Source organism: Vanellus vanellus (genome assembly GCF_965231255.1).
Source record: "Vanellus vanellus genome assembly, chromosome: Z".
NCBI lineage: Eukaryota > Metazoa > Chordata > Aves > Charadriiformes > Charadriidae > Vanellus > Vanellus vanellus.
Genome location: NC_138908.1, coordinates 33,432,867 through 33,456,677, shown reverse-complemented (window position 1 = coordinate 33,456,677; position 23,811 = coordinate 33,432,867). Strand labels below are relative to the sequence as shown.

General features: G+C 38.5%; 1 protein-coding gene across 1 annotated transcript in view; it reads left to right on the top strand.

Annotated features, from left to right (window-relative positions):
* Window positions 1-23,811, top strand: part of SLC44A1 (solute carrier family 44 member 1) — a gene marked incomplete at both ends in the record, with an annotated part of 59,261 nt that overhangs the window by 5,663 nt on the left and 29,787 nt on the right. The window contains 4 exons of the mRNA XM_082498101.1: window positions 4,041-4,177; window positions 15,440-15,533; window positions 19,815-19,984; window positions 21,860-21,949. Coding sequence (XP_082354227.1) covers window positions 4,041-4,177; window positions 15,440-15,533; window positions 19,815-19,984; window positions 21,860-21,949 — 491 coding nt within the window. The remainder of the gene's footprint in view (window positions 1-4,040; window positions 4,178-15,439; window positions 15,534-19,814; window positions 19,985-21,859; window positions 21,950-23,811) is intronic.

Sequence of the window (23,811 nt, the reverse complement as noted above, 5' to 3'; positions counted from 1 at the left end):
TTTCTCATGGGCATGAATAGGTAATAGACACTTGTCTCGTAAGCTACCAGTCAGAAGCCAAAATTGTTGATGCATTTATTTTTATATTTTTACCCTCCTGTCATTTTGAAATTATATTTTGAATTACTTGCTTGGAAATCTGGATTTTTCTTTCAGAAATGAAAAAAAAAAAAAACAACACATTGAAATATAAGCCCAAAATGGTAGTAAAGCATAAGGAAGATTATCCTATAGATTCATAAAAAAAAATATCTATAATGCCTTATGAAAAGCTGTACTGAAGTTCATATTGAATTACATGCCTCAGGATGGACAACTTGCTGTTGACCTTATTTTCAGACATGGTGGCTTTTGAAAAGTTAAATAGACTGTTTCCTTATTTTCCTTTATGCAAAGGAATCAGCTTAAAATTAAAGAGGAGCTTAAAATTTCCAGTTTTCATTATGGCTACAGAAGGTAGACATATTAAAAATTACATGCAGTTATTTTTACTCAAGTAACTCTTTTGTCATGCCAATTTTCAGAGTTTCTTTTAACAAAATTTGATTTTTTAGAAAAGTGGATTGTTAAGGTCAAAGAATTGCAGAAGCATAGAATGGGCTTGGGTTTGAAGGGATCATTGAAGGTGATCTAGTCCAATAGCCCTGCTGGGAGCAGGGACATTTTTCACTAGACCATGTTGTTCAAAGACCCATCCAACCTGGCCTTGAACACCTCCAAGGCATCCACAACTTTGGGCAACCTGTTCCAGTCTCTCACTACCCTCACAGTAAAGAATTTCTTCCTTATCTCTAGTCTGAATCTACCCTCTTTTAGTTTAAAACCATTAGCCCTTGTCATATCACTACAGGCCCTTATATAAAGCATCTCTACATCTTTTTTTTAAGCCCCCTTTCAATATTGAAAGGCCACAATAAAGTGTCCCCAGAACCTTCTCTTCTCCAGGCTGAACAACCCCAACTCTCTCAGCCTGTCCTCATAGGAGAGGTGCTCCAGCCCTCTGATAATTTTTGTGGCCTGCCTCTGGACGCACTCCAACAGGTCCATGTGCTGAGGGCTCCAGAGCTGGACGCAGTACTCTAGGTGAGGTCTCACCGGAGCAGAGTAAAGGGGCAAAATCACCTCCCTCAACCTGCTGGCCGTGCTTCTTTTGATGCAGCCCAGGATACAGTTGGCCTTCTGGGCTGCGAGCGCACATTGCCAGCTCATGTCCAGCTTTTCATCCACCAGTACCCCCACATCCTTCTTGGCAGAACTGATACTTCATAAAGATGCTTCCTAGGTTGTAAATCTGATATACTGAATTTCCAGTAGCAAACAAATTTTCATTTGCAGTGTTGAAGCATCTCTAACAATATGATTACTTTGTTTACTTCAGTCTTTGTATTGCTGATCGAAGTTACTTTCCTATCAACAAATTAGTCTATTGTTGATTCTGAATAACTGAAATTGAAGCAGAAAGCATGTAAGTACATTCTTCTAGTAAGGAACAAAACCTGTTGTGGTGACACCATATGGAATTTTCTAAAGTAAAATCACTTTTAGTAAATCATAGCTTTGAAAACAAAAAACAAAATACCTTTTCCTCTGTAATACTGGTGCCTAGCATTTTGATTCTTGTTTTAGCTCCTAGAAATTTAAAAAAAAAAAAATAATCTTACTTCTGTTTTCCTAGACCATGGATTGAATCTGCAGATTTGATAGCTTGGAGTTTGCTTTCCAGCTGCTTCATTGCTGTCAAAACTGTCTCTGAACTGTGCAATGCGGTGTTTGAGTTACATGTGTCTGCTGAAGGTTATACCAACATAGCACACTTCTGTCAAAACTGCATATGGCAATATAGTTGCATTGTGTCTCTAAATTTCCAGGCTTGAGTTAAAACCGTAGTATTTATTTTACAAAATATTCTAATTTCTTCTGTCCATTAAAATTATAGCTTGGTCCTTGAGTTTAAATGACTATAGGAGTGGGCTGGATTCTAGCTTGTTAATGCCGACATTCCTGACTTGATTTCCTTCGGCTTCCCTCAGTAATATGTGTTAATGGATGTTTGGAGGAACCTCCTGCCCAGCCACTGGAGCCAAGCCCAGTACGCCCTGGGACCCAGGGTCTCTGCCTGGGCTGAGGGATGTGGATGGACAGACACACATGGGACACTGACATGGCTGGTTACATGGGCTGGCCTTCAAGAGTGCTGACATACAGGATGCACATAAAAGATAAGCACAGACATCCATGTCCCCTCCTCCTGGTGGGCTGGCAGAGACAGAAGGTCACTGGTGCAGGCACACGTGACACTCTCCAGGTTCACAAGCATACGCGCGTTTAGGGATGCCCCAAGTACCAGCACAGCCCCTCTGCCCAGCCAGCACCCCTGCCCCAATCGCAGACCCCCTTACCCGCCCTGTGGGTCCCCTCTACTCAGCAGCTGCTTCATCGTGGTGCTCGCTAGCAAGCGTGCACACAGTTTTCCCACAGGCCCCCCACACTCACAGGGCCTCCCATCTACCAGCACAGACCACCCACCTGACACCCGTGCCTGGTCCCGGAGCCTCCTACGTGCCAGGCGATACAGCTTGCAGTTTGCTGGCAAGTTACACATGCACAGCCTGCACAGGCTCGCTGTGTGTGCAGGACAGAAGTTATGTTTGCATTTCTTCTTAGACTTTCATGATCTACATAGTCCTGAGGTGTGTAGTATGTCTTAAGTAAAAATACATAAATAATACTGGCTACTTTTCATAGAGGTGTGGACAAAGAAAAGGAATATTTTAAGAATGCAAGGAGTCTATTATCACATTACAGTTGATAGAGATGATGTGAGTTTTGATGGACTTTCAGGGCGTAAGGCAGAAGGCCTTGAAGGACTGAAAAACTCTACTAAGTAGTAATAATTCTTGTGTACTGAGACTGGATAATAGAACAATCTTTGTGTGGGGGAAAGTCAACAATTGGCATGTAGACTGACAGCATTCAGGCAGCACCTAAATGCTTTATGGGAGCAGGAGGGATTTTTATTGATTACAGAGTGAATTCCTATCATGAGGACTGCAAAAATGGAAATGGCATTTTATATCGTGGTTTGGTAATGTTTTCCTGTGATGATGGTAGATAACATGAAGAGAGTATTTCAATGCATAGTATATCACCAGAATTGTAGGAATTTGAAAGACTTGTTTAACTTCAGAATAGAAGAACATTCTGTATCTCTGTTATATGATGAATGGAAAATACTGTATGGTTAGTGTTTGTGATGAAGTGTGTATAGCCAGGAGAAGATGTTGGCTAGGAAGCTGTAATACTTCACAAACTGGGTTTTTTAAATGACAGTGACTCATCATGGAAAGTTAGTGCATAGAATCTCTTTAAAATACTGCACTTGAACACTAGGTAGTTCTGCTTGAAATATCTGAACAAATTTTTATTTCAAAATAAATGCTACAGTAATCTGCTCAGTCATACGGACCTGTGGTGTGGAAAATCAATCTAAACCAAAACACTGTTCTTAATTACTGGTATTATGTGTATTCATAAAAATAGCCATGGACTTTGTCCTTTTTGCAGCATAAGTATAACCTTACAGGGTTTGTTGGGTCTTTTTGGAAAAAGTTGGAAATCTTGAAGTTGAGTTTAAGGTCAGAGTGCAGCTTTGTTTGTGCATATTTAGACCTGTATCTGTGAAGAGGCATGGTAGAAGTGCTGCTGTTTTTATGAATAGCACTATTTGAATTGACTAGAATCTGGTAGTGTTAAACATGCTTTCTGTGTGATCCAGAAGTATATTAATATCTATATATTTGTCATGCATGTGAGTACTTGGATTCTTTTGACCCACACAGTTAATGATAATATCAAATTTCCTGTGTTTCTGGGTAGACTGAAGGTTAGTTTTGGTTGAATCCTTTAGTTTGAAATGAAATTCATAGAATATCTCAAGTTGGAAGGGACCCATAAGGATCATCAAGTCCAACTCCCAACATAATTTTGTTCAGTATAACTTTTACCTAGAATAGAATTAATTTACATTTTTTCTTTCCTAGGTATGTGTTCTTCTTGGATCCATGCAACATTGATCTAGTACATCAGAAGATCAAGTCCCTTGCTTTGTGTGTAGAAGCTTGCCCCAGGAAAGAACTAAAGACTCTAGCTGATATTCAGAAATTTGCAGAAACTAATGGTATGCAAAAAGCATGTCTGTTTTTGTTTACGTAGTAGATATTTTCATAGGATTAAAAATGAAATATCTATTAAGAAATATAAATAGAAATATTTTTATTAAGCTAAAACTTTACTAAATCTTACAGTATTAATATGCTTCTGTTCTGTCATGTCTTGGGTTTTGAAAGCTCATTGATAAAACAGGATTACAAAGCGTAATGAGAATTTGAGGGGCTGTCTAACTGTAGAGTACGTTCTCATCTCCTATGGAAATGTTCTGATGTTTCTGCTAAACAGTAATGCCTATTGAAATGTCTTCATGGCTAGTGAGACCAATGCTGCTATTGAACTGTACTTGCAGCATGGAGTATGGCTGTAGATGTGAAAATATTTCTGCTTTCATTCAGCGCTACAGTGCAATTCCCAGGTTTTTTTGTTCTCTTACACTCTTATTTTTTTTAAAGAAACGTGAAGGAAACCAGCTGTATTAACAAATGAAATATTGTACCCCACCCCCCCAAGAGCAGTACCTTTTCTATGTTGTAATAGTACTGATATTATTTGCTCAGTCCATATTTTAACACTATATGGAATGAAATGTGTGAGAGGTAACCAACTTTTGGACCTTCCAAAAGAGAGTAAAGATAAAAATTTAAAACCATTTGAGGAAATTTGAGGGGTTTTGAGCTATTCAAGTGTGAATGTTTTGCCCTGAACTTTCCCACTTAATCTTTTAAAATGCTGCGGTAAGATTTCTTTGCCAAGGTACTTGGCTAATGATGAGTCAGCCTGGGTGACTAAGTTCAAAGCAGATTACTTTTCCTAGAAGGAAATGAAATGTTAATTTCTGTTGTGGTACAGGTTATGTGAGTACTTCTTGTCTAAAAGCAGAGCGAATTGATGTGGCCCTAGGACACTGTTAGTACCCTTGGTTCTTCCACTGCATTGTGCCTGCACACCTGGGTGTCTGAATCAGGGAGCTTAACTATCATGTGGCATTACACCACGCGTGGAGCTGCACAAAGGGCTGTGCCAGCACAGTGCGCTGGGTAGTCTGAGAAGGGGAGCTTTCTCATGTGATCTGTGCACTGCTGTCAAGTACAAGCCCACAGTGAAGCTAGCCAGTATCATAATAAGTTTTACTCTTTATCCCTTAACCGAGCATGCTGATGCTTTCTTAATTAGTGCAGGCCAGTTACTTGTTGATGTGAAGTCAAGGTCATCAGTAGTGGAGTTTCTTAAGTACCTCTTGAAATAATGAAATGCAGCCGTGCCTTGTTTTACCACAAACATTGTTTCTATGTTTGTAAGTTCTCTTATTAACTGTGCCTGAAGTATGTTCAGCATAACCATCTTTTTATAGTACACCAAACCCCACTCTTCCTAAAAATGCTACGCCTTGTCCTCATGATTCTCCATTCTGTCTTTATCTCCCTTACTGTTTTAGATTTTAAAATACATCTTTCAGATGTTTTTTTAAAATTAAAATCAGAGTGAATTGTTTCCATTTACAGGAAGCTTGTTCAAAAGTATGAAACCTGGTATTGCAGCAGAACAGAATCATTAATGGGTTCCAGCCCTAACTTTCATTATATGATGTTGGGCTTGTCAAAAACAGGTACTAAACTGAGCTTTCCTTTTGTAGATGAAAACTGTGCAAGACTGAAATCACACAGTTCTGAGGAATACTGTCATCATCGTGGTTATGTTTCTGTTTAAATGTTCACCAACCTGTGCCGGTTCCAAAAAGCAATCATTTGCAGCAAATGAACAGCTTAAGTGTTGATCACCTTAAATGTTGCATATGTATAGTAAAAGTTAAAGCATGGTTCTGTCTTACAATAGAGCAATAACAGTGAATTAATACCAAAACTATAGTACTCACTAAACAGGATCATTTTTCTGAGAGCCACTTTCTGACTATGATAGTGGGTTTAAATTAATTAATACAAGGATTATGTTTAGCAGTCTGTTTCAAGTGATCATAGACTCCGCTGTAATAAGGATAATAAGGAAATCTGAGGACTTTGAACATGACTGCACAGAGCTTAATTGCAATTTCTATGTTTGTGATGATACCTAGTTAGAATTTAGAGTTCAGCTGTCAAGTTCTGAAGAAGGAGGGCAGACACATGGGTTTGGTTTCAATGCTGAATTTTCCAGGCTTGTAACTTTTAACACTTAACAAGAAAACCGCCTCAATATTTTAAATATATGGGTAGAGAATGCAGTCAACTCTTAATTTTGTTCTGCCAAGCCTTTGTTAAAGCTTTAACCCGTCCTGCAACCTGATAGTAGCAATTGTGCTGGAGATAGGCTCTGTGTAGGTTGTTGTATGTACGTTTGAAGAGTTAGCCATTTTCACCTGGCTCACATGCCATCCTTGAAATTGCCTTACTTGTACATGCACCTTGGAATTCTTTCATGAATTACTGTTTAAGCACCCTGCCATCCCAAAGAAGTCTTCTGTTGTGCCCCAGCCTGTCAAGAGGTGGTATGGTAAATTCAAATAAAGCTTTTTATCTTATCATCTTTATCAAAAGATGTAACATAGTAAAACAAACTATAACATCCTTATATTAATGAATGATTTTATCAATACCAGGTATGATCTTCCAGCTAGCTTAGTGTTTATGGTATCTTCCCCAAAGTGGGACACGCACTTGATTGCCTGTACATGACATGACAAAACTGCCAACCTGTAAGGTTCAGAGCAATTAGGGCAGAGCTCTTACTTATTGTGCAGTACAGCTTGTATTTTTCTGTAAGCAAGATTATAAATAAGCATTTGGGGCAGAGAAAATGCTTGCTTGAGGCTTGAAGATCACTTCATGACAAAGCAGCCTTTTGGCTTCCTGAATCAGTAATGATGCACTTGCTGTTCTGATATAATTTGGGAAAAGGAGCTGATTTCATGAATAATGCTGCACAATTTCAGGACAGTAACTTCACTCCCAGCCCCACCCCACATGCTCCCCCCCAGTCAGGTCCTGCATTTGCAGTACCTTCCCATCTAAGAAAAGGAGAGATAAGCCCCTCACAAAGCCTGTCTGATTTTACGAAACAAGAAAATCTGTGCCATTAATCTGTTCAGAATGACTGACAGAATGATTGACACCCAGGGGAAGGAAAAAGTGGGGCAATTGACCACTCAGATCTTCAGCCTGTACAAAGGTGCAAGTTGTAAAGCACAGGAATGTTCTGGAGCAACTCCTGGAGCTGATGCAGAAACGTGCACTGTTGGCTGAGAACACTTTCTAATGCTGTTCTCACACAGCCGTGCTGATACTTGAGTTTGCAGAGCTATGGATTGGACATAACTGAGAACATTGTGTATTGTGAACTGGCTGCTGCTAGTCTCCCCAGGATTTTCTCACCCAGCAGAACACCTCAGGCAGGGAGTACTTGTGATTCAATCTTTTTGTTGGTCTTGGCACTTAAAAAGTTATGTATTTTGAGTAATGTTGCTGAAAGCTGGTGTTTGTTTGTTTTTGTTGTGTGTGTTTGTTTGTTTTTGTTGTGTGTGTTTGTTTGTTTTTGTTGTGTGTGTTTGTTTGTTTTTGTTGTGTGTGTTTGTTTGTTTTTGTTGTGTGTGTTTGTTTGTTTTTGTTGTGTGTGTTTGTTTGTTTTTGTTGTTTGGGTTTTTTTTCAGAAAGCTGATTATTGCTTCAAAACATAATGTTCAGGAAATACTGCAATGGTCTTTTCAAGGTCTTGCCAAAGCATTTTGAAATATCCTGGGAGATATAATTCATATATAGCTGTGCCAAATAAATAATGAAATGTCATTATTAAAAAGAAACACTAAACAGGTGGCCATAGTTTGTCATGTTTAATTCAGTGATAACTGTACTGACTGGTCATTGTGGAAAGTAATACTCCTATCTGTTGTATAAATCACTGAATGCAGATTTAGGAACCAAAAATGAAATTTCTGTTTTACAATGCTTTGGCAGGCATCTCAGTTGTCAGAATTCTGTAGCTAGGCCAGACTAGTTGAGGTCCGGGTGGACTTAGAGCCAGAGGTAAAGCTACATTAAGTCTGCTACGAAGACTGACCTGAATGAAATCAATAAAGGAAATCATGCTGGCTAAGTCAGAGCAGGTCATCTCTCTGAGCTACAGGAGGAAACCATAGGGGAAACAAAAAGGTTTTTCTTTTGTCTGAAGATAATGACATCTTCATGTGTAGTAATCAAAGTAAATCTTTGCAGGGTACCATTGGTAGTTGCCTTAGAAATAGTTGTTACATCAGTTGCTGCGGGCTTCTGATGTTTTTCTTCTGCTCCTGTGTCATATCGTCCCGCCCCCCTGCCCCTGGACTGTGTTTTTAATGGAAGTGTGCTGACTAAACCTTAATCCTTTGCTCATAATTTTCCTGAACTCTGGTGTACCATCTTAGTTTTAGGCATATTATGATTAAAAAGATTCTGCACCCCTAGGTCTCTGGGAACCTGGACATGTTAATTCTAAGTGTCATTTTTTGAATGGCTGGAATAAAACTGCGGTGTGACTCTTTCTGAGATACAGAGTCATCCACTGCTACTGTGCCTTGTTACCAGAACTGCCTGTCAGGTTTGTCTTGTGTTAGAAATGAACCCTCTAGTCAGAACAAAGTCATTTTCACAACAGAAAGTGGCTGCGTGTGGAGTCCTCCAGTAATACTGTGTTATTGATTACATTAATAAGCCATTTAGGAAGGGGGGGGGGGGGGGGGGGAGGAACAGTAAGGTAATAAAGCTTGCTGCAGCTACTGAATTATTTAGAATTACATGAAAAAAATCTGAATCAATTACACTGGAATAAAATGTCAAATGCAAAGGAATGCCTGCAGAACAAAGGGGTGGGGACCCCCCACACCCCCTTTTAGGCATTTTAGCATTTTACATTAAAATGGTTATTGCTAGTTGGGAAGGAGATCATAAAACTGCTGAGGATAGTGAGAGGATTATTAGGTGGAGGCACAACATTCTGCAACAGTGTAATGTTTATTAATTGTTTTTTATAGTATGTGTACATATCCTGAGAAAGCAAACAAGGTTGATCACAAGAAAAGACCAATGATTCTTTTGCCTGGAAAAGAAAAAGCTATCAAGAAGACTAAGGTCTTTAAAAGCAGCAAAAGCTTATAGATGGTTAAAACAATTGTGTTACTTGATCACATAACTTAAGTAATATGAAACTGGAGGTCAAAAAAGAAATTACTAGACATCAAAGGGCCAGACTTTTTGCAGACAAATTATAGTTGATTTATGAAACTTATTGGCATGAGAGTATTTTAGATACCAAAGGATAAACTGTTAGAATAATAGTGTTTGGATATTTAATAGGCTAGTACTCAAGGATATCCTTAAGCTATAAGTGAAGGAGAGCTAAAGATGCAGTAGGGGAAACATCTGCTACTGGACTAGATGGATTTTTAATTTAATTCCAGAATAGCTGATTTTGTTTAGCACTGGAAGAAATATGAATGAAGGAATGAGTAAATTAATATTTGTTTTCAACTTTCTGTACTGTTGATAGGAGTGGGGGAATAGAGAAGAGAATAGTCTGAGCTTTTTAATTACAACTGAATATGAGTTCTGATTCTTAAGATTTTTTTTAATTTTTATATTTTTATGTACAGTTAGAAGAGTAACTGCACTTAGTTATCTTAGTAGTTCTCTTTGTGATCTTAAATTCTGGAGACATTTAAAGATCTAAGTAGTAGGTTTTATGTGTTGGATTTTTCTCAGAACATTCTTGCATGCCCTGGAGGATACTTAATTTCACATTTATCTGTAAAAGTAGGCTGCAATTTGTCCTGCCCTCTAATTCTCATTCTTTTAAAGATGTGATGGTATGTCCCTCTGCAACAACTTGGAGTTTAGATATATACAACCCTTACTTTCCTTCCTCTAAAACACTCTGTGCTTCTGGAAGGTACCAGTGGCTAGATCTAGAGAATGAAGTTTGTTTTCCTCACTGAGAACAAATCTGCCATGTTAATCTGAGAAGTCCTGACTGCAAGGTGATCTGTTCTACGCCTTCTTGCTTATCTCTAAGTATCACTATTTTTCTAGACTCTACTGGGTCCCAGAGATTAGGTTTAGGTGTTAAGGTTCAGTTCCATCCTTGTTTGGCATTCTGCCTCTATTCCCGCACCATTTGCAAAAGGGGTAGCTGCAGTGTTTAGGTATGTCTGTGCAGTCCTCTGATGCTTCCACATTAAGTGCTGCTTCAGACCGTATTGAAATGAATGGCCAAGAAGTGGAGTTTGCGTGTTTTTTCACTCATTTCCAGCTCTGATGCTAATCTGTGCACTTCATTCCTAAATGAAGCATCAAATGTGAATTTGTCTGCTTCTGGAGTGTTTTTCTTCTAAAAACCTATAGGCAAATAGGAAACTTATATGAGCCTAAACTTTATGTATTCTTAGTGCTTGTGTTCTGAGTACAATTATTTCCTGTAGTTGTAGACAGGGTATGATTACTGTTGTCAGACCTAGTGGACAAAGAATGAAAAAAGTCTGGTCAGCATCTGTGTATTTCCTTTCATGACAGCCTAAGCCTTTTCCCACTTGGCAGGAGTTTGTGAAGAAAGGGTCTTGTTATTACTCCCCATAGGCATGCTTTTTCTGAGGTCATGCAACATGATTGTCTTTTACTGGCAGAAGTCAGCAATGGATAGTAACTTACCACCTTCTCTGGAAGTAGTGCTTGGCATCCTACCTCTTCTGTGGGTTTTGGCTGTGGAATTTGCAGCAGAGTTCCCTACAGATACGTGAGCCAGTGTCTTAAACTTCCACTTTTCTATGCCCTGTTGCTAATCCATAATGTTGTAAGATAATATGCAATTATTGGTAGTGTACCAAGTTGTCTCATTGTGTGAAGCATTAGGCTGGTAATGTGGTTCAGAGTAACAGCTTAGAGCTGAAAGAGTTCAACAGGTTAAGTCAAGCTCTTGAGTGAGGAAAGTAGAGAAGTGTTAAGAATTGAATCATTGTGAATGTCTGGGAGCCTTGTCCTTCCTGAATACCAGTGAACTCCACCCCTGTCAGTATCCAGCTGTCAGTACCTCATAGGCTGTATTGCAGGGGTTGGTCAAGCATAATCATCTGTGAGTCATGTATTCATAATGTTAGTTATGTTTTAATTGGTGACACTTGCTCGTAAAACACCCGGAACCCAAGAGGAATTAGCACTGGGCTGAAAGTACAGACGCCAATAGTTGTGATTTAACAGTCTCACTCCTGCTAACATTTCTGCATGTTTCTGTATCTGTGATTACCTGGAATTTGATTCCTGTGTTAGAAGGACTGATGTTACTGATGGACTAATAGGATTATGCTTGAGAAGGAGAGAGAATGCTTGAAATGGAATACGATGTTGAGTTTTTTAACTATAATCTCTGCTTCATGATACGATCTTTTAGATGTCAGTTATGTCAACACATAGGTGCCTGATACATGCATACTGTCATAGAATCATAGAATCATAGAATTGTCTAGGTTGGAAGAGACCCTTGGGATCATCGAGTCCAACCATCTACCCTACTCTACAAAGTTCTCCCCTATACTGTATCCCCCAACACCACATCTAAACGTCTCTTAAACACATCCAGGGATGGTGACTCAACCACCTCCCTGGGCAGTCTATTCCAATGCCTGACCACTCTTTCTGTGAAAAATTCTTTCCTAATGTTCAGTCTAAATCTACCCTGTTGGAGCTTGAAGCCATTCCCTCTTGTTCTGTCAGTGAGATTCATAGCAGTGAGACCACAGATGGAAGATCATTAATATGTATTAAAGGAAGACCTTTATTAATTTGCCTTCTCAGTTGGGAAGAATCTTTGAAATAAGAGTTTGGTCCCCCACCTTTGTTGTGGTTTTCTATAGCATCTTTACATAATTTGTGCTAATTGTAGTTGTTCTTAAGAATGCCAGAGATAATGACTGTACAGCTCCTTACTAATCCAAGCCTAGCCAAAACAGAAAGAAGGGTTTTAAAAGTGGTGGTGGCTTTCTCTCCTATGGCTAGGTTAAGGTTGAAAGGAAAGTTTGTGTTTTAAGATACTTTGCTCCAGTCATGGCCCCAAAATATTCTCATCGCTGGAGCAGCAATATTCATGGAAAAGAAACCATGGAACAGAAGCTGTGTTATGTCTCCAGAATATCACTTTGTAGGTGAAAGCACCAAATACAGCACTGTTGGACTAGTAAACTGTGTGCTTACGAGTGGCCCTGCAGCTGTTTCTATGCATAGTTTAGAAGTATTTTTCTTTAAGGTTACAACACGCTGGGATTTCAAATCCAATCCCTGTAGGACAGTTTGATGTTGTTTGCCTAATGATTCCTCCAGAAGAAATGTGTGCACTGCCATAGGAAGCAAAGGATGTATTACTTTAATGATTTTTTTTTTTAGTTGGTTCTCCAAATTCTACCTGTAATGTTTTTGAAACATTTATGAGTGATAATAATTTAGGAGTAATAGTGGTGTCTTTGGTAAACTAATTATCTCAGCAAGGTAGGTGATTCAAGTTCTTCCTTAAGCTTTTGCAGGCCTTGCAAACTCAAACAGCAATAATAAGACTGGCTGTGCTAAGACAGTCTCTACTAATTCAGAATAGCTAGTGTGGGGTGGAAGGTTTGGTAAAGAAGTCCATTCCTCCCGCTTTCACACAAAATTCAAACTTTTATTTATTGAGGCACTGGGACTCTTTTGTTAAGAAATCAGTTTAAGATAAAGTGATACAGTACTCAAGCACACATTTGGGTTGTAGAGCTCTCCCACACAGTATTAGAGAAGTTGGAACGTTTTCAAAATATAAAGAAATAAATATTTATGGGAATAGTAAAAACTTATTCTGCCTAATTATATAGGACAAAAGAACAAATAAATCTCATGGGCATTATTTTGGCTATTGGACTAGTAGTTTTTTTTATATGCAGGGTGGTTTATGGCCCTTGTCTGACAAGCTCCATGAAAATATTTTTCTGCTTGGCTGTGAGTCTAAAGAAGCGCGCTACATGAGGTAGAGAGCTGAAGGGAAGAAATACAAAGAGCAGTTCCTAGGCAAAACGTGATGGTAGCAGCCAGAGTTGCCCACTGCTCCGTTGCATGACAGGAGGGAACATGCAATTAGGTTCAACAGGGGCCTCGCAAGGTGCCCCCCGGTTTACTCCACAGCCAAGGGTTTGTTGGGTTACCCTAGTCTACAAGTCCTGCTTGAATGGCTTGTGACCTGTGTTGCAGATTAGGATCTGGTATTGTGTTTTGCTTGGCTTACATTTGTGATATAAAGAGAAGGTCTTCAGATACACATTTGGTGCAAAGAACCTAGATCCCTCTTCCCTGGCAGTAGCAAATCATGGCCTTTTTCCATTCTGCATGAACTGCTAGAAGTCACAAGGAGGCATGGGCATCCACTGATCAGCTGTGTCCCTTAGACTTATTTGGGGGGGGGGGGGGGGGGGGGGCTCTGCATAAATACTTTAACTGTAGTTCAACACTGGTAATGTTGAATGGCAAAATTACCAAGCTGGTACTGAACATTTTATATCATGAATCTGTATACAGTTGTTCATATACAGCACAGCCCACACCCCACACCCTTCTTCCTATAGGATGTCCTATTCTAGTAGTCTTTATAATTTAGCTTTTGGCCTATATTCAAAATAAGATAAATGTAAATGCCTGCAACCTTCCTTTTCCTTGTCTCTTTAAGATAAACTTGTGACTCTTTACTGCTGCCCCTCCATGAAATTCTGGAGTTGTTTGTAAATGCACTTGCTCCAGAGGTTTTCATATCTACAAGAATAGGTTAAAAAATTTTGCAGCAGTATAGAGTCTTTTCGTCCAAAAAGAGTAATAATTACTTTTAGATATTAGGTAGTTTAGTCTGATGTCTGTTTGTCTGATGCCATGTGTACCATGTAAGCCAGTAGAGGTATAAGGATTCATATAAACAGTATAATTGAAAATGGAGTTCAGATGTTTTACCCGATACCTTGTCTTTGTAGGAAATCTAACTTTCTTCAGTGGTGTATTTATAGTTTTTTGGACCTGCCCCCAAAAAACTAATTTGTAGAAGTGGTATTTAAGTAGTGTTCCAGAGGCTGCATTGGATAGTCCACTCAGCTGCTCTCTGTCTTCTCTTCCAGTCTATAAATAGAAGATGTCCCTTCATAGAGGTAGCAATGTGACAATGGTAAACAAGATTTATGCAAATAATATTCTATAATTGCTATAAATTCTATAATACTTCTGTTTGGTGTCATGCAGACCAAGATGAGGTTGTTTGTTAAAAGTCTTGGTTTAATTTGGGTGAATGTGTGTGTGTATTGTCCAGATCCAATTTGTAGAACTCTGCTAGAAAGTATTTCTGGAGAGGAGACTTTCATAAGGGAAATAATTGAATATTTATAGGGATGACCAAGATGTCCTTAGGTTATTGTGTAGGAAAAAACACTAAAGGCTATGTATCCAGATCACTTGGACTAGGGAGTAAGCAATCTGTTCATAAACAAGCTTGGGAAGAAACTCATCTTTGCTTAGGCAGCTTATACGGTTGGAGGCTTTCTTACCTCTTCCAGTTTCTGAGAGATCACTGCTCCAATCTGGTTTGCCAGTTACTATATTCCTAGAAGCATTGGCTCAGATGTGCAGTATCTTGATTATAGATAAATGGGAAGAGATCTGTCTGGGTAATGTACTTCCATTAGGCAAGTGTCATGTACGAAGGAAAGCTTAAATTATGTTTGAATTTGGTTGTAGGCAACTTGATCTTTTTTGTGCTCTACTAATTTGTTTATAGAGAGAGTTCAGCTTTGTTAAAAGCTTTGGACATCTAATGCGGTCAAAGCTTGTGTTGTATTTTGAAAACATCAAAACAATTCCTGAAAAACCCACTTGAATGGTTTATTTCTATAACAAATGTTGTCTTATGTAATATTCATGCACTAAAAATGATCAAGAACAAGTGTGGTGGAGTCGCAGGGGAGGGTGACATCGAAGTGCTTTGTGTCCTTCTCTCTTACACTGCATTGTGAATTAGCCTTTTCAAATCGAATACTCCAACGTTGGAAGACCCAAAGCTAGATTCAGAGTGTCATTCTGTTACACTGAAGCCTGTGTTGGGCTTCATTCACTGTTCCATTACAGGAGGAACTGTAGCATAACTTTGTGGTAATAACATGAGGAGCTGCAGAATCAGGACCTATATCAGTTTTAGTACCATTAGCAAAGAATAGGAATATTTGGTTTTTATTTTTTTTACCACATCAGTCTTTTTTTTTCAACAGGATCCACGCTGTGTAGCTATGAACTACAGCCATCAGAATATACTACAGACCCAAGGGCCGCCAAGTTATGTCCTAAATATCCTGTTCCAGAGAGGTAATACTAACATCTTGTCTGATTGGGGGTGGAGGGAGCAGACATTTGTTTTGTTCATGATAGCTCTTTAGAAAATATGCAGCACAAATTTATTCTGTCTTATAGGTGGATGTTTTAGTGTATTATTGCCACATGTTTTTAAAAGACGTTTTGAAAGCAACTCTTAAAGAAAAACCCAAACTATTCAGGCACGTGTTACTGACAATATTGAACTGGTATCTTCAAGTTCTCATCTCGTGTAACTGACGCTGTGCTGAGTATCAGCTGTTTTACTGCCTTTCACCCTATAACCAGCTAGCTGTCAGCAATGCAGATCAGAGACAATTATGGAGCACTTTGGATCTTTGGGAGGAAAAAAGATATATTCACACACAGCTTTCTTCAGTGTTCACTTCTTACACCTTACCTCAGCCAGTCAGGTTTAGCAAGTGGCTTCATTTTTTATTCTTTCAGTCCTCAAATGACCAATATGAGGATGGTCAAGTACCAAAAAGAGGGCTATATTTTATAAAGAGATCGATTTGAGTTTTATTGTTTAAAATATTTTAGTAGACTGCTTTTTGTGAAGTAGGAGAGGAAAGTTTGTAGCTCCAGAAACTCTGTTAGCTATGCTGGCAGGAAGTGTGGAGACAAGCATTGCTGCGTGCACACCCTTCTGTCAGTAATTCCACTCACTCAAGAAGAATCGTTTGTGTTTTCTCAAAATTTAGCTTCTCAAACATATTCAGTAGTGGGTTGTAACTGCAGTCTTGCCCTACGCATAGTTTTCTGTTATGATTTTATTAAATGTTATAATTGTGTCAGTTCTAAAAACTTCAATTCTCTTTTGTCTGCATGGTAGCCTCTCCAGTGAATAATTTTTTTATATTGTAGTGACAATAAGTAGCAGCTGGAATATTAACTTTTTTTGCTTTTCCCCACAGCAGATTAATATTCCTTGCAGCTAACCAGCTGTTATAGCTGTAATACAAAAACAAATGAAAACTTCAGTGCCAGCTTGCATACTGAAAAGGCTTGTCAGTCTTAATTTTTGCCAGAATTATATTGACTTTTCTCGCTGTGTGTTCCCATGTCATTCAGTCTGAATGAATATAGCTCAGTAAGAAAACAGGAGGATAGAACAATGTCAGAGCTCTAATGACACTATGTAAATTCCTTGCAAAAACTACCTCAAGTTATTTTTTAAAAGCTATTGTGTAGGTGGAGTATTTCCCCTATTTTATTTGATATGAATAAAATGCTCAATACATTTGAATATTTTCTGAGATAAGTTCAGAGAAAAGTCTGAACTTAATGCCCTAAAGCAAAAAAGGCCAATATTGTATCTGTAAACCACTCTGTTTTTCAGATTTTTGTAGTTAAATTATTTGAGTAAATTAGTGTAATTTGGATAGGAAATGGAATCCTGTGGAGACAAACAAATGAAAACCCAACACGCTGTAGGCTGAGGCATTCGGGAAGAACTTACCCAACACTTCTGTTTTCAGATTTCATCTGTCAGATGTATGAACCATCATCTGCCTCCCATTAGGTCCATGGGATGGAGAGGGCATACGCTGTGAGGATTGTCCCTGTTTGATGACCAGGCTTCTTCATGCCCTCTGGTTGACTCTCCACTTCTCAATGGACTCAGATCCTCTGGTTTCAAGGCACTATGTCCAACTTTGACACAGCAGTGCAATCTAGCAATGCAGCTAGCAATACATTTGTCTTCCAGAAACAGTGTCTAGCACATCTCAGCCTCAGTAAAGCATGACTTTGCTGTTTAGTTTTGAAATAGAGGACCCTAGAGGAAAACTTATGCAGCTTTTCCCTGCAGCGTTTATCAAACAGTTGCGTCAAGCTGTGCTAAGGGGCTGCTCTGTAGAGGTTATTAGGAGCAGGTAGCAGTGGCACTCCAACCAGGTTCTCCACACACAGGTTGCTATGTGTACCCAGGTGTAGTAGTGAGAGGAAAAAGGTCTCCTCTGAAATCTAGTACTTGAACATGTTCATCAGATGGGTCTCTTAACTTCTTTTGAATATTGCTTTAAAAATACAATTTTTAACATCATCTGCTCGTGTTTGTGATTAAGTATCATGTTGTTATTCTCTGAAACGTGTAATTCCTTTTTGCTATGCAATATACCAAGTTATAATCAAGAGGCCATATGAAATAGTACAGGTCACTGAGAATAGATCTACTATTGCATTTTTTTATTAAACAAAACACCTTACCTCACTGACTCATTCAGTCAGAACCACTGAAATAGCAGCAGATCTCAAAAGGTGGATTCTCAGGAGTTCTATTTACTCAAGAAAGCTTGTAGGAACCACTAACCTCATTTTTTTAAATTAATTACAACAAAGTTAGAAATTAATTATTGCACACAAAAATAGGTAACTTAAAATGTGTAGTGAAATTGCTATAGCTTAAGGGGTGTTAGATGGGTAATATAAAGTCTGGTAAGCAAAAAGCATTTTTTCCTGGTGGAATGTATTTTGAAAGAGTATTTTAATCCCATTAGCCTCCCTATTCAAAACGGCCATTTTATTTAGATGCAGGAATGGCAGTCTTCAGCCTATTCCCAGCTTAGAATTTGTACTTTGATATTGATATTGACAACTTCTAAATACTCTAGGCTTTCTGCAAAGTTGGAGCAGTTAACAATTAAATAAACCTCTCAGATTTCAGTATCTCCCAGTATTACTGCATATAATGAACGACAGTGTGCTGCATGTTCCAAAATAGGCTGTTTGTAAGAGGCTGAGAGAACACATGGGCTGCCTTTTAAGTAGGGCAGCCATCATTATGGTTTTAGCTTGTTTTTTAACAATTGGGACTAATTCACAATTACTTTGCTATACTTAACTGCTGTCTTCATCACTACCGAAAAGTAGACCATCAAGAGCATCTCCAAATCCAATTACCTACTCAGCACAGTAAGTTTAAAACCATGTAATTCACAATTGTCAGTCACTTCAAACAAAAACCTAGGATCTATTAATTACCTAGGTATGGCAGGTGAACATAATTTCTCCTGAATTCGGTACAGAATAATTACACACTTGTGGCTTTCAGCGTCTCATCTTTTTTTCCCAAAAAACAATGCATAGAAAGGATGTGCCTAAGGCAGCTGGTTTACTCACTGTGTATTTAAAATGACAGAATTTCGGAAATGCTTGGGCTTAACAAATAGTTACCGAGAACAGAAAATTGCTGCTTTATAGGTGATTGCTGAAATGGGGAAACTGCAAAAGATTATGTGCATTGCTGCTACAGTCCACTGAAATCTTTTAAGTAAGGACGACTGAGGAGGGTGGAACAAATTTAGAGGCTAGAAGAAAAGACGGACTTAATATGAAAGACCCTTCTTTGCATACAATTACAGGAAAGAACATGTAATTCATGGAACATGTGTCTGAGGTATAATTGGAAAGATTGATCAAAAGATGTAATAGGCCACTTTGAGATCTGCCATAATTTATGAGCAAAAAAGGCAGCTACTTAATGGGAAACATTTGGAAAACAAAATTACCCACTTTTAAAGTGAAGTTTTTGCTCTCTTGTATCTTCCTCTGATGGACTTGATAACAGGTTCTGCTGAGCATTCAGAAAAGTTTAATGCATGGCGTCAGTATTTTGGAGGAGGGTGCTTCCAAAACAGTTCAGGAATAATGAAACAATACAGGCATTTTTGCATGTTTTGCAAAGAATATAGTGCATAACTTTAACAAAATTAATGAAAGTAAACACTGTGATTGTAATCTTCAATGAGAGAGCAAGCTTAGTATGGGAAAAGACTGAGTAAATACATTGGATTTGCTTGGCAGCAGTTGTAAGTGCTGATGTCTTTTAGCATAACATGTATGCTTGCAAGAAGAGTATTGTCAGTCTGGGATTTCTTTTGCTGCAAATATGGGCCAGTATTCCATTCTAACACGAGTGAAAGGCATTGTTTCAGCTGCTGGTTCACCACCTGACACTTGAATGACAGACTTTTAAGTGGAAATAGGAATATGTATTTTCTAAGCCTTGCCGTTTAAGGGGGGAGGGTGATAATTTCCTACTGGACTGTGCACTCCAGCCTCACAGAGTTACTTGTAAGAACTGCGTCACTTCCCATTATGATCATCCTCATTCCAGCAGCAGCACTTGTGCATTCAACGCATGGTTTCTGGTTATGATGTTATGAGGGTGGAGTGGTTGCATCTATTCACCTTTCATTTGTGTGTTGATGTGGCATTTATATTAAGTAGGAGTAATTTTTTTTTCTGATTTTTTTTTTCTTGTGTCACCAGTGCACCTATTCCATTCTTCCATCGCTGTGCTCCTGTGAACATTTCCTGCTATGCCAAGTTTGCAGAGGCCCTGATCACCTTTGTCAGTGACAGTAGTGTCTTACACAGGCTGATTAGTGGAGTTATGACCAGCAAAGAGATTATAATGGGACTTTGCTTGTTATCACTAGGTAATTGTTTTTCTCATTACTAGCTATTTCTTAGTATTGCATTAGGAGATTGTTAACACCCTCTAACAACAATATGAGCAAAAAAATGTATGATAGCAACGAGCCTTTAGAAAATGGTTCAGAATGCTTTTTTAAAATGTTATTTGACAGTGAATAATTTATTCAGAAACAATATACATACATATTCCTGTTTTTTTCCTCCTCTTTCACTGATTATGAGATACAGAGGATGTGTTGCAGCTGATTAGCCAACATTAGTTTTGGTATAGTTAACAGAACATCCCATTATCCTCACTTTTATTATAATATTCACCTTTCCCTTTTCTAATATTCATCTTCTGCTAAGCCAAGTCCAAATAAACCCTTTCCAAAAAAAAGTGCTGAGTGAGAAGTACACAATACCACACTCTTGTAAAATGTAAGGGGGTTAGCTTGTTTCATTTAACATACTTGTCCAGGGATATGAAAACTTTCAGAGAGAAAACAAGAAAGTTAGGTGCCCATTTGTTGTATTGGATGTTACGCCCTTCTTCCCCTTACCCCAAAGGTAAAAACTTTAGACCTTTGAAAATCTCAGCCTTGTCTGAATAGCTGGAAATTCACTGCAGTATAGAGGTGCTGAATTGTTTCTGTGGTTCCGAGATGGCTGTGGCCTATAAAGTGACACATCGCACTAGGCTGAAGTGCTGTTTTAATGAATTCGTGTGAATTAAGGTGGAATGCTACTCACCCATATATATTACTTTCATAATTAATTTATTTTACTCCTACCAAGTATAAAATCTGAAATCCTAAAATGGGAAGCTCCAGATACTATCCATGTATGTAAGCCTCATGTGGTTTATAAAGAAACACTGAGAAGATGTACAAGATAAAGAATTCCTTTGTCTGCCGTTGTGGTTAAAAAAAAAAAAAGAGGATGCTAGGTACCATTAAAAAAAAAGAAATTGCAAAATGCTAAATACCATTGAGTATCTTTTGAACTATGACTGGAAATCTGATTATTCTTCTATCCTGACAGCTGCAATATTTGATAATAAAGGTAGAAAGACCATTCCGAATCTGAAAGCTAGTGGCTGATTAGCAGTGCTACTGTTGGATTAGTCAGAAGTTAGTACAGTTTTACATACATTTAATTAAAAAAAAAGTTTTTTATACCTTCATAGTTAAACAGAATGTATTAGTTTTTAAATAATGTGTAAGATTGTGTGATTCAGAAAGCCAATTGCAGTGGTTTTCACGTAACTGCTGTACACAAATAAGTATATGCAAAAATATGTGCATGCACTTACACACACCACTCACTAAGTCTTAGTCGGCTGCGATTGTAGAGGGCTTTTTAACATACAGTTCCTGAATGGCAGTGGAACTATATGAACAAAGCTTGTTAAAGTACTAATTTTGAATATTGAAAATAAGGTAGTAATTTTTTTTTTTTACTTTTTACTGGCACGACATTTTGGAATGCACAGGTGTATCTGCACTTGTTTGACAAGTGTATTTGAGTGCAAATTCTGCTCTGGTCTTCAGGAGGTGTGCTTATGTTACCAGACTCGGAGTACTATCATGTCTTGCTGTCTGTTTTGTCATTGTCTAAATACATCTCTGCCCGTATGTACGCATTATGTCTTGTATTTAATGTACCATGTAAACGTATTTATGCTGTCTTTGTTTTAATCAACAGTATCAAAGCAGAAGGTGTAGAGGTGCCCAGTTTCCTTAGCTATCTGTGCAGGCAGTTTGTAAGCCTCAGAAAATAAATCTCTGTCTAAAAATTCTGTTAGAAGGCAGTTATCTTAGTGCAGTGGGAGAATTAGGAAGGCTATTTCTACTTGAAATAATTGCTCTACTTATTTTATTTGTCTTCTTTTGCAGTGTTGTCCATGATTTTGATGGTTATAATCAGGTACATTTCAAGAGTACTTGTCTGGATTTTAACAATTCTTGTCATTCTGGGATCACTCGGTAAGTCTTATTTGTCTCCCAGTTTCCGAGTGCCCAGTTCTAATCTTTGTGCTCCATGTCCTCAGGCCAGCTGCATCCTGCACAGATCTTGGACCATGCATTTCCCCTCAGCTTTCCTTTATGTTCCTTGCAAGACAAATGCCAAAAATGCCGCCTTTGTAGTTGCAGTCCTCTCCCAGAGAGTATTGCTCCTTAGAGATTTGATGCACTCCCTGCTTGGCTGACCAGCTTCCTGTCAGCCTATCTCACTAGCGCCCACATAGGCAATACAGGATATTCCTCACAGCACTTGTAGCACAGCCCTAAAAGTTTCCTACTTCTTAACCTGCCTTCCTAACACGTAAGCAAGACAGCTAGTCTGGGTGTGTCTGATGGCAGACCTACCTGCTGGATGTATTCAAGTGTGCAGGAATTAAAGGGCAACTATTATTTCTGCAGCCTCAGGGAACCCTTAGGATGTAGATGTGTCCATACAACCCTGACAGGTTGGTTCATCAGCCCCTTCAGTCCTCCAAGTAGTTCTGTAGGTGTATCTAAGATCTGCTCTTGATGAGAAGAAGCAAAGGTGCTTTTTTAGCATTTCTGATCATATCCTTGTATTTCCATATGACTCAAAGTCCTGCATGACCTAGGTCATGTATGAAATGCAACCAGCCATGCCATCTCGAGAATGGCCAAAGATTGTTTCATCCAAAATTATTTCACTTGCATGACGATAGTCTTGCTTTATCACATTAACTTTCACATTTGTAAAACTAAAGTTTTTTTATTGTTGATACTTAGTAGCAAAGCCAAAATGTATGGACAGATGACTGTAGGGAAGGAACAAAAATAGAATAATTAAATTAGGAAGTACTAGCAATTTAATTCTTGCAATGCATGACTGCAAGGGATGGAAAAAAATAGAGACCATCTATGTCTTGTCAGGATCTCTTGTTTTTTCTTCTTACTGTTCACGGGATCTCTGGCCACAGGAAAGGGAAAAAATAATTTTTTTTTCATTCATGTTCTCTTAAGAAGCTGAGCAACTATGTTGAGTAAAAGAGTTGAATGACTTATTGCCATCTGTTATAATGTTCTAAAAACTCGCATCCATTACACAGACTGAACAAGAACATGACAATTGTGAAACATACTGCTTATTTGGTATTCAGTGTTCAGGGTACACCAAAAGAGCATCCTCTATTTTAGACCTGAACAGAGTACCTTCAGCAAAGACTTGTGAGCTCTAGATAAGGTTATGCAGCTGATTCAGAAATTACAACAAAATAGAGAAAGATACTCAAAACACTCCCTGAGGAGCTGGAGTTCTATATTTAAGAAAAGTTCTGCCTTGGAAAGGTAGCTAGAATATGAGAACGAAATTCTGGCCATAAGGCTAGAATTTCATAACCGGGGTTAGAAGAAAGTACCTCACACTATATTGGCCTCCTGAGCCTTTCACTGATGTTTTTTCCAATGCCCAAAAGATGTTGTCTGATGCAGGTGTATCCATATGTCATTAACTTGAGGTGCTGTTTTCAGTATCAGGGCTCTTCCTTCTCGTCTCAATTAGTCTTTCTAGGAGTTGTAGACTTCTTTTGTTCCTTTTGTTATTTTGCATCCTAATCCAAAGGTCCCTCTCTGTTCCTCCTCCTAAATTCTTCCTCCCTATCATAACCATATTATGTACATATATACATATGTCCTACCATATAACTCTTTATTATTCTTTTTGTTACTCTGTTGCCTGTCTAATGGGAGCTGTGATCTTTGTTGTTAGGGATTCCTGTGAACTAGTCCTCTCATGCATTTCACCCTGAAACACAGAGTTGGAAAGCTGCAAGTCCCTTAAGCGGTCATAGTGGGGTGAAACTGTGAAA